Source organism: Centruroides sculpturatus, unplaced genomic scaffold (genome assembly GCF_000671375.1).
Source record: "Centruroides sculpturatus isolate CEXI.00-Female unplaced genomic scaffold, Cexi_2.0 scaffold1016, whole genome shotgun sequence".
In the NCBI taxonomy this organism is placed as follows: Eukaryota; Metazoa; Arthropoda; class Arachnida; order Scorpiones; family Buthidae; genus Centruroides; species Centruroides sculpturatus.
Genome location: NW_019385415.1, coordinates 61,168 through 72,957, shown reverse-complemented (window position 1 = coordinate 72,957; position 11,790 = coordinate 61,168). Strand labels below are relative to the sequence as shown.

The 11,790-nt window shown below is 36.1% G+C and overlaps 1 protein-coding gene and 2 long non-coding RNA genes across 3 annotated transcripts in view; all 3 read left to right on the top strand.

Moving 5' to 3' along the window:
- The first annotated feature begins 2,219 nt into the window (after positions 1-2,219).
- Positions 2,220-8,153, top strand: LOC111638750. Its single transcript, XR_002758931.1, has 3 exons — positions 2,220-2,984; positions 6,995-7,069; positions 7,149-8,153. It is a non-coding gene; the product is annotated as an uncharacterized LOC111638750 (long non-coding RNA).
- A 20-nt stretch (positions 8,154-8,173) lies between these two features.
- On the top strand, positions 8,174-9,557 carry LOC111638749. Its single transcript, XR_002758930.1, has 3 exons — positions 8,174-8,788; positions 8,862-8,936; positions 9,016-9,557. It is a non-coding gene; the product is annotated as an uncharacterized LOC111638749 (long non-coding RNA).
- Positions 9,558-11,182: 1,625 nt separating this feature from the next.
- The window catches only part of LOC111638748, a 16,179-nt gene continuing 15,571 nt past the window's right edge, over positions 11,183-11,790 (top strand). Inside the window, exons 1-2 of the mRNA XM_023384506.1 lie at positions 11,183-11,604; positions 11,668-11,783. Of these exons, the coding sequence (XP_023240274.1) occupies positions 11,431-11,604; positions 11,668-11,783 (290 nt within the window). The 5' untranslated portion in view covers positions 11,183-11,430. The remainder of the gene's footprint in view (positions 11,605-11,667; positions 11,784-11,790) is intronic.

Genomic DNA, 11,790 nt, shown 5'->3' with positions numbered 1-11,790 from the left:
TAATTCTAAAGAACTTTTCGGCAAGAACAATCATCATTATTGTGTATTGTACAGTACATGTTACAAATAAAAAAGTCATGTATATATGTTTTGCAATTCAATAATCACATTTATTACAAAAATTTTTACAAAATATTATTGTTATTTATTGTAAAATTTTGCCGCCCCCTAAAAGTGCCGCCCCCACTACGCTACGCCACTGATTATAAAGTCTGTATAGACCCGAAGATTACATTCGGAATAGTTATTTGGGAATGCGCTCCTAATTACAAGAAACAAACAGTATAAATATTATTGAATAATTTGCGCCATTATGATTCTGTGTCTGCCTATTATCTACAAGGATATTGACAGATCGGGTTACGTTAAGCAACTTTCCTTAGCCATATAGAGTAGACTACTATTATAACTATTACTCCTTTCCGCCTTCTGATTTTTCTCTTTTGCATCAAGAGGAAATGTCTGCAATTATTTTGAAACAGTTTAATGATTGAACCTTGATAATTCTAAATCGAAAAAATGATGTTACTTTATAAATAACATATTACTTCTTTTTGATAATTTTTGTGGATAACCTTTTCAACAGTTCAGATTTGAAAAAATTTAAATCTTCGTATCAATTCAAGAATGTCGATTATAACTAATGTCAACACAATAAAATAAATCTGCTTTATTTAAGTTAATCTAAACACAGTTTTTCTCAACCAAGTCCATTATTAAATAATACATGACTAGACATTGTTTGGAAATAAAATAAAATATTTTAAGTCTCTATGTAGTGTTTTCACACATCTCACATACAGTAATTTATATATTACTGTCATATAACTTTAGATTTTAAAATTAGAGACATTAGTTATATAAGACATACGTGTTTGTAAATTTAGATATTAAATTTATAGTTTTATAGCATTTAATCTGAATTTTAAAGTAATTCGATTATTTATTATTTCATTTGTTCTGTTTTTATGGGGTTAACATCGAAAAATAAATTGTCGATGTCAAATATTAACTGGGATTTGGATATAGAACGTTACGATGTTAGAAAAGCGTAACTAGGCAAAGTTGTCAAACTGTAGTCCGCGAGCTGTCGAAGTGACAAGAGTTAATCACGTGTTAATAATAAGACGTGGTTTGCTCTATGACGTGTTAGTGCAAAGAGAACGGATTATTCCGCGAGAAGAAAAGCTGCCGGAAACGCGTCAGAGACCTAGTCACGTGACTGAGTGACGTTGAAATTGGGTCACGTGATACGCTTCGCGTGCATCCGCCGTCCAGTGTGCACCTCCACGACGACGGCAAGCTTAAGTAATGGCGTCTCGAACGGAGCACAATCGGTAAGTAGTCCTATGATTTTTTGTTTATAGCTCTTTATATACGGGTCGGACGGAAAAACGTTATGCGTTTTCCGAACGACTATTAAATATACATTCTTTTTAATATAACATAATTAAAAAAATTCATATTCCCTTAATATGCACAATTACCAATAAGTTTAATACAAGTAAAATTTTAAAAAAAAGTAGTAATATTGCTCAATTTTTGCAATTTATATATTATGAATATCTACCAATTAATTAAATAAACTAATTATACATTATAACAAACCGAATGTCTATAAAAGATCATACCTACACGTAGAATGTACGTACATGTAAAAATGTACTGTACGTAAAATGGCAGCACTGTCGATTCGATTGTTGGCTAAACAAAGAACGGTTAGAAAATTTACTAAAATTAAAATTAATATAATTTACGATAACTGTAATAAACTAATACATTAATATAACATCAAATTAATAGTATACTATCAATTAGTACATTAACTAAACATAAAATTTAATTACATTAAATAAAATTGCAATTAATTTACAGATCATTAACGTAAACAATAAAATACGAATTTTTTATAATAATAATACAAAATATAAGCAGATAAATAATATACCAAACAAAAGTACACATACTTCCCTATTAGAATTATTGGTTTTCATATTTTTAATACAAACATTAGATTTTATACGAATTTTTTTCATCATATAACGTACATATCCCCCAATGACCTTGGAATTTGCCTGACTATAGGCAAGCGCCAAATCCGACAGAGGGCGCTGTTTTGAGCCAAGATGGCTGCCGAAACAGGACAAGGGAACTACCACGTGTTTGTTCAGTGTCTGAGCCGATTCAGTTTCTATCAGTGACGACTACTGCGAGGACCAAATGGAGAACAAATCAATGAATTTACGTCAAATTCTAGACTATATCGGCGACAGGAAACGTTGTCTTGTAGAAGGTGAAGCCGTTTTGGATATATGAGACGCACACACACACAACATAATGTGTGCTACAAACTTTTGACTGACCTATGTTGTATAAGTGTTGAATGACTCAGCCAGGTAACCTTCAGATTGGCACTAATTTTAACTATTATGATAAATAAAACTATGTTTTTATATTTGAACATGGTGTATACAGTTTAAAATATTTAAATACTTCTCACCTGTTAACGTGTAATAATCATGCTATCACATGTTTACAAAAACCAGACAGCCCCGCATTGCACGTGCATTCTCCCTGTAATTAAGATGTATTAAAATGCCAATACTGTATTTGAGATTGCAACACTAAAGCAACATGAACTTTGGTGTTGTTGTTAGAGTTTAATCCACAAAATACGATGTGTCCAGCATCCAAAACGGCTTCACCTTCTACAAGACAACGTTTCCTGTCGCCGTTAGTCTAGAATTTGACATAAATTCAATGATTTGTTCTCAATTTGGTCCTCGCAGTAGTCGTCACCGACGGAAACTAAATCGGCTCAGGCACTGAACAAGCACGTGGTCGTTCCCTTATCCTGTTTCGGCAGCCATCTTGGCTCAAAAACAGCGCCATCTGTCGGATTTGGCGCTTGCCTATACCAACTCCTAGAAGGTGTCGGCATTCCGAGAGAAGAAGAAGGTTAACATATTCCTTTATTTTATCAGGTACTTCTCTTTTATGTTTAAGAAGATATATTTCTGTGTACCTACTGTAATCATCTATCATGGTTAAAATGTATTTGTTACCTCTCGGTGTTGCTGTTTGCATTGGTCCGCATACATCAGTGTGTATTAATTCAAGTAATTGATAGGTTTTGGTTTCCAATTTCTTTGGAAAACTCTTAGTAGTCATCTTGGTCTTGATGCAATATTCACAAGGTTTGAATATGCGACATTTCTGAATATTTATTCCTGTAGCCAATTTCTTATTCTGCATCAAAATTATGGAGTTCATGTCACGGTGCCATAAATGGATGCATTCCTTCGTATCATTAACTACTGTAAGTGCTTTATGAGATTTATTGAGCTCAAACAAACATGTGTTCACTGTTGCTACTGTTACTCCATTTTTCTGGATAGAACAACTGTTCCCTTCAAATTTCATGGCAAACCCTAATCTCGTTAGTCTTCTGACTGAGATTAAATTTCCTTTAAGGTGTGGCACATATAACACGTCTTTCATATATATTCGGCGTTGTTCATTATTTTTATCCATGCAGGTTATCATTACATTACCTTTACCTTTAGTGTATAGAGCTTGACCATTGGCTAGTATCACTCTTTTTCTATATTTATTATTTATGGCTGTGAATAAATGCTTCTCGCAACACATATGTGACGAAGCTCCCAAGTCTACGTACCATTGATGAATTTCGTTCTGTGTTCCTGTCTTAAAACACACATAGGATTCCTTTTCCGGATGTTGTTCATCACTTTCCGCATAAATTTTGTTGATCTAATTTGGATATTTTTCTTTCCATGTTGCGTATTTCCTACATTCTGTCTTTACATGTCCCTATTTTTTGCAAAAATAACAACTTTTGAGCAAATTCCTTTTCTGAGTTACTGGGTGTGCTCCTACTTTAAATGCTTTATTCGCTTCATATTCTTTTTTGGTGAGGTCTATCTTCTTAAGTGTTCCTCAAGTAATTTATTACGTACTAACTCCTGAGTTAAATCTTCTTCTGGACAAGTCTCTAGTGTTGTTATTAAAGTGTTATAGATGTCTGGCAAGCTGCTAAGTAATAATGCTATCTTTAATTTCTTAGCTAGAGTTTCTCCCATAGCCGTAAGACAATCAACCAATTCCTCCATGTTAGCCAAGTGTATCTCCATGTCGCTGTTTTCTTCTAGTTTTAAATTGCAAATTTTCTTCAATAGATAAACTTTATTTGATAGTGTAGACCAGGGGTGGCCAACCTTTTGCATACTATGTGCCAATTTTTTGATAGACGAGTTCAGATGCGCAGTGGTCGATATTAGTGGTGTACACGATCAGGAATGTATCGTGTATCGTAGAAGCAAAAAAAAAAAAAAGGTCAACAGGTGTCGCAGGAAGTTGGTAGTAGTCCAACCGATTCCTGGACTATCCGGACGATAGCACTATCGTGGGACTTTAGCACTGTCATTTAGACGCCTATATACTGGTCGAAAATAAACATACATGCATACACTGTAATTTACTATGTGGAGAACACTCATTTCATCTGTAAAGTTGATTGCAACGAATTGTGCAACAAATGAACTTGCCAAGACAGACTATAAAAAATTAATTTTCTATGTAATATTCATAATTGCAAAGAAGCCAAATATGGCAATGTTACTCAGTACTGACTGAAGCGCCACTTGTAATCGTCCAATGCGCCAAGTTTGGCGCATGCGCCACGTTTTGGCCACCCCTGGTGTAGACTTAACATGGTGCTTCCTTATGGCTTTCCAAGTTCCTTTAGCTGTAGTTTCCTTTCTTACTAATGGCAGTTGATTGTCTTTCATCAGGAGGCCTATCATGGTGCGCGCCTTTCCGTCCTTTGTTAACCAAGATGAGTCAGGATCTGAGGGTATTTCCTTTTGTATTACATCCCATAACTCGTCTTTTATCAACAGCAATTCCATCTTATATTTCCAAATGTGATAGTTGTTGTTGTTCAATTTAGTGATGGCAACGTAACTTTTATCTGCCATTGTGAAATCTTTTGTGTTTTCGCCGAATATTCTTCTTATGTAAGTTTCTTGACTTTACCTTTTTTTTTCTTTTGTGTTCTCCTTACGTTTAATAAGTTGTTGCCGTAACTGGGCCCATAACTTGTTAGACTGGATGTTGCTTTTCAGAGAGATTAGTAAAAAGGCAGTTGGATTAACGTAACCGGTTGTGTAACAAAAGAACAAAGAGTTCACAAAGATTACACACAGTCTTTACTCCAGGAAGGTCAGCGCTAGAAAGGGGAGAAACGAGGTCACCTTGCCCGAGGGGTCAAGAGTGCCACCAACATTTTATTACGTCAGAACATTATAAAGCATCGCAATTGTTGATTCCAACATTTTATAATATGAATAGTGTGAGAAGCCAACGTAGATCTTAGTCTACACCGCTTACGGGCACATGATCGCGAGATCGGTTCTCTTACTTTGATAGGAGGGCTGTAATTACTTAAAAAGATCTGAGCTATGAAGTACAGATCCACATCAGGACTGACACCAGTTAATCACTTGTTTTACACGCGGATTAACAAGCGTGAAGTGATCTACGGATTTGATTCAGAGATTCAGGAGACATTAGGGTAACTAATAATAAAAGGAATTTAATAAACATATATATAAATAGAACTATACATAAATGGAATTACAAATAAATGAGGGAGAATGAATTCATCTAATACTATACGCGTCGAGAGATATGGATTCTCTTAACTTATACAAGATCGAGAGAGAGAGCTCACAGAATCATTTATAAACATACAACCTGATCGTTGTCCTTATCTTCTTCTGTATTTGTCGCCTTTACTTTACTTCTAAAGTTCTCTGATTTTGAGAATATTTATCTCTATGGTAATAAGCCTTTGTATTCTGTATTGCTCATAGCATAGGGCATTCGCTTTTAGGAGCTTGTATGTACGTTGTCTGAATACTCTGGGATCTGTTGACGAACTCTTTACTAAGGGCGTTGACCTTAGGGAGACAATATGGAGACTTCCTTTCACTATGAGATCTCCTGACGAACTCCCCGAACTCCGCTAAACTTCACCTTTATCTCCTTATTTACAACCAATCATCGTATTAGGATTGTTCCACGTGGACAGATGGAAAGGGGAATAAATGAGGGGTAAACAGTTCCCATAGAAGCAAGATTTTTAGCAGATAAGGAAAAACAGAGGATGTTCTAACTTTCGTGGAAGGAAGTAGCATCTGTTATCCATTTTCCCACGCTAAAAAGACGTTATTTTCCCACCAAAATGAAAGAATATTTTATGACAAAAATTTAACATTATTTTAAAATTATTATTTTAGACCCACAGGCTATTTGGATCTCACAATAGCTAAAAACATTCCGTCTAATTTTTGTAGTTTGAAAAAATCCATATATGTTCCAGACAGCAACAACAGCAAAAGCATTTCTTCCAGGTGTGACTTAAGCACAGAGTTGTTCATACCGGAGAGTGAAGAAGATGATGACGATCTGGTCTGCACCCACATCGAATACAGAAACAAATCTCTCGACAGTTCCAAACTCGATTCCCTAAGAGAGGTCCAACATCGACGTGATGCCAACTCGGATCGGTTGCAGTCTGTGCCAGAAGTCACATGGAAGAATCGAATTTAAGATCGTCTTTTACCTCTCCACTGTAGACATTCTGCACCGTGTAAGTGCAGAAGACAATTTATTTATCAAATTCTGAACACAAGAAAATGATTGAAGCAAAATTTGAAGAAAAAATTATAAATTAATTCATTAAAAAAATAAAATTGATTATTTATTTTTTTTCTTACGAAATTCGAACGTTGTTGACGTGTGTTTTAATGTTTGTTTGAAATTTGTCACACATGACGATTTGCAGTTCGATTGTGCTTTTGTTGAGCTCTTTGATTACGTTGATTTTTTTTGCTGTTTGCTAAAGATTTTTCAGGTAAATCATAGTTAATATTCATCCTAGATGTAAGAATTTATTTAATATTTGCAGAAGAATCATTGCCAGAAGACATCTTGGCTCATCGAAGGGCGATTCGAATCTTTTAGATTTAAATACAGAACTGCGGTGAGCATTTTGCTTTTCTTGTCAACGTAATTTAAGCTTTTCTTTTCACTCAACTAATTGCAAATTTTCTTTTTTACAGAATGAAGATGTTGGAGTGGTTCCGCAGGAGGTTCTGATGGAAGAAGGCGATGGTTGCGGAGGGTGTTCCTCCGACAGCACGAAACGAGTCTGTCAGACTGACTGTGCCGGAAGAGACATTGGAACACCGGAGGCTCAAGCAAGAGACAGCGGGTGAAGACCTTCCTTGAGTGCGTGTGGCATGGCACTCTTCCGGATTCGAGATTATGCAATGCTACACTGTGGGTCTGTCGCACTTGGCCAAGGTCTTTGGGGGTCAACCGGCCTCAGACCTTGTTGTGGAGAATGTAAGGAGTGACAGCTCATTCGAGTTATCACTTCCTGTTTTCTCGCACTTTGCCTCTTCATCCGCCACTGTCTTGCAGAAGTCAGAATGGGGAGGAATCTGAGGAGAGAGCCGCCGAAGTCTCGGGACCGTGGTTTTGAACCAAGCCTGTGATCGCATCTATCGTCTCGGCCAAAAGAAGAAAGTCTTCATTTATAAGTGAAAATACTATTGAAGAGAAGATTGTGTCATTTCAAAAAGACAAAATGAATCTAGCAAATAACATATTAAGCACAAACAGCAAAAGTCAAATAACTTTAAAAGATTTTCATGAGTTACTTCAGATTTAATGTATGAGTCCAGTTAGTTTTGAGACTTCCATAGAATGTTTTCTTGCATTCTGATGAATTTATTTAACTGAACGTTCAAAGATTTCTGTGATACATATCTGTCTTATATGACTGTGATAAATTATTTTTTAATCCAAAAAAAGAATAATTTTTGGTTATCAAATATTCGAAAACCATAATCAGCTGAACCGTTGGAAATATCATTTTGAAATATTCGATATTGAAATTTAAAAAACCGTCGGAATATCGTTTGGAAAACCTAAACTATCAAATTCTGTGTACCGCCTGATGATGGTAGTTTTACACTACTGAAAGTGCTAGCGGAAAAAACCTTTCTCCAAAAGTTGGATAAATTTCCATATCCGGAACTCCACTCCTGTAACGCCACTGCATGTAAGTNAACCGTTGGAAATATCATTTTGAAATATTTGATATTGAAATTTAAAAAACCGTCGGAATATCGTTTGGAAAACCTAAACTATCAAATTCTGTGTACCGCCTGATGATGGTAGTTTTACACTACTGAAAGTGCTAGCGGAAAAAACCTTTCTCCAAAAGATGGATAAATTTCCACATCTGGAACTCCACTCTTGTAACGCCCCTGCATGTAAGTGTTCTATTAATAAGAAAATCGATCGTTAACGGATAAAAACGGGACGGAAATGAGGTTGTCGTTCGTTAAGCAAATAACACCGCTCAGAGTATCCAAATCATCTGATTACGGGACGAACAGTCCCTTTCAGAAAGCCCTGAAAGCTTCGATGGAACGATATCCGGCTACTTCCAGTCCCTTGGGATCTGTTGGGAAGTCAATCAAGCCGGTTCCGATGTTGTTGGACAATAAAAGTTACGACAAAATAATCGATGTCTTAATCATACTCTTCGGAGGACGAAGAATCTACAGAATATCTGTCTGTAATGGATAAATACGAAAGCTCTTCAGAGGAAAGAAATTGTCACACATGACGATTTGCAGTTCGAATGTGCTTTTGTTGAGCTCTTTAGCAAACAGTGAAAAAAATCAATGTAATCAAAGATTTTTCAGGTAAGTCATAGTTAATATTCATCCTAGACGTAAGAATTTATTTAATATTTGCAGAAGAATCATTGCCAGAAGACATCTTGGCTCATCGATGGGCGATTCGAATCTTTTAGATTTAAATACAGAACTGCGGTGAGCATTTTGCTTTTCTTGTCAACGTAATTTAAGCTTTTGTTTTCACTCAACTAATTGCAAATTTTCTTTTTTACAGAATGAAGATGTTGGAGTGGTTCCGCAGGAGGTTCTGATGGAAGAAGGCGATGGTTGCGGAGGGTGTTCCTCCGACAGCACGAAATGAGTCTGTCAGACTGACTGTGCCGGAAGAGACATTGGAACACCGGAGGCTCAAGCAAGAGACAGCGGGTGAAGACCTTTCTTGAGTGCGTGTGGCATGGCACTCTTCCAGGAATCGAGATTATGCAATGCTACACTGTGGGTCTGTCGCACTTGGCCAAGGTCTTTGGGGGTCAACCGGCCTCAGACCTTGTTGTGGAGAATGTAAGGAGTGACAGCTCATTCGAGTTATCACTTCCTGTTTTCTCACACTTTGCCTCTTCATCCGCCACTGTCTTGCAGAAGTCAGAATGGGGAGGAATCTGAGGAGAGAGCCGCCGAAGTCTCGGGGCCGTGGTTTTGAACCAAGCCTGTGATCGCATCTATCGTCTTGGCCAAAAGAAGAAAGTCTTCAAGGATTTCTCCCACGCTGGGTCATATAAAACAAATATGCGTACTTTTAAACTAATATCCGGCGTGAAAAGTCCAAACAAAGATTGGCAAACGCTTTCGATGCCCCTCCTGGGCTCTTCTTCAGGCCAAATTTACTGTACTGGATTCTTTAATCGAATGTTTTTAAATAAAAACGTGCTCATTGAAATTCTAATAACTGAGCACATTCTTATTTAAAAACATTCGATTAAAGAATCCAGTACAGTAAATTTGGCCTGAAGAAGAGCCCAGGAGGGGCATCGAAAGCGTTTGCCAATCTTTGTTTGACTTTTCACGCCGGATATTGGTTTAGAAAGTCTTCATTTATAAGTGAAAATACTATTGAAGAGAAGATTGTGTCATTTCAAAAAGACAAAATGAATCTAGCAAATAACATATTAAGCACAAACAGCAAAAGTCAAATAACTTTAAAAGATTTTCATGAGTTACTTCAGATTTAATGTATGAGTCCAGTTAGTTTTGAGACTTCCATAGAATGTTTTCTTGCATTCTGATGAATTTATTTAACTGAACGTTCAAAGATTTCTGTGATACATATCTGTCTTATATGACTGTGATAAATTATTTTTTAATCCAAAAAAAGAATAATTTTTGGTTATCAAATATTCGAAAACCGTAATCAGCTGAACCGTTGGAAATATCATTTTGAAATATTCGATATTGAAATTTAAAAAACTGTTGGAATATCGTTTGGAAAACCTAAACTATCAAATTCTGTGTACCGCCTGATGATGGTAGTTTTACACTACTGAAAGTGCTAGCGGAAAAAACCTTTCTCCAAAAGTTGGATAAATTTCCATATCCGGAACTCCACTCCTGTAACGCCACTGCATGTAAGTGTTCTATTAATAAGAAATTCGATCGTTAACGGATAAAAACAGGACGGAAATGAGGTTGTCGTTCGTTAAGCAAATAACACCGCTCAGAGTATCCAAATCATCCGATTACAGGACGAACAGTCCCTTTCAGAAAGCCCTGAAAGCTTCGATGGAACGATATCCGGCTACTTCCAGTCCCTTGGGATCTGTCAGGAAGTCAATCAAGCCGGTTCCGATGTTGTTGGACGATAAAAGTTACAACAAAATAACCGATGTCTCCATCATACTCTTCGGAGGACGAAGAATCTACAGAATATGTCTGCAATGGATAAATACGAAAGCTCTTCAGAGGAAAGAAATTGTCACACATGACAATTTGCAGTTCGAATGTGCTTTTGTTGAGCTGTTTAGCAAACAGCGAAAAAATCAATGTAATCAAAGATTTTTCAGGTAAGTCATAGTTAATATTCATCCTAGACGTAAGAATTTATTTAATATTTGCAGAAGACTTTGCTAGTTGGGTACAATGTATTGGCACATTCTGTTCAAAAAGCTCTGTCCCAGGTTCTACTGTTGCAAAACTTATTTTGCAAGCAATTATTCATTTAGAACAGTGCGGTGCAATAATCAGTGCAATAGTTTGTGATGGTGCCAGCACAAACAATGCAGCTTTAAAAGCTCTAGGAATTTGTGCAGACACAAATAATATACAATTCTCATTTACAAACCCTGCTGCAGATAGACAAGTACTGGTTATTATTGATGTACCATATATTTTAAAATGTATGCGAAATAATCTTTTGAAAAGTAGATACTTTCAGGTAAAACTAAGAAAATAGTGTTTTCATCTAATTTATAATATAAGCCATTGCATTATTCTGCATTTTTACTTTTAGTTTCCTGAAGGGTAGAATTGCAGCATTTGAAAGCAGTTGTTGATGAAGATTCCGAATTACCAAAGGGATTAAAGGCATGTCCCAAAGTGACAGAAATACATGTTAATCCGAATAACTTCCAGAGAATGAGTGTATTGCTGGCAGCTGAACTTTTTTTTTGCTTTTTTTTATCTCATTTATTTATAGATGTTTAGTAATACTTTTGCTGATGCTATGCTGTTCTATAAACAGCGTGAGGTTACTATCCTGAAGAATGCAGATGTTACAATAAGTTTCATACGTCACATCAATGCTCTTTTTGATGCTTTAAATCGTAGATTGCCACAGGAAGGAATCAGACACGATTCAAATGATCTCAAGGTAATAGTAATGATTCACTAGGAAAAACAATAAATGTTTTAATTAACAACTTTTTTAAAATAGGTTATTGAAGAATCTCTAGAATGGTTAAATAGATGGGAAGCATTCAGATTACAGATTAGAAGCACTGATCAAAAGGGATTTTTGAGCCACCAGACAGCAGAAAATCTACGCTTGACGCTGACT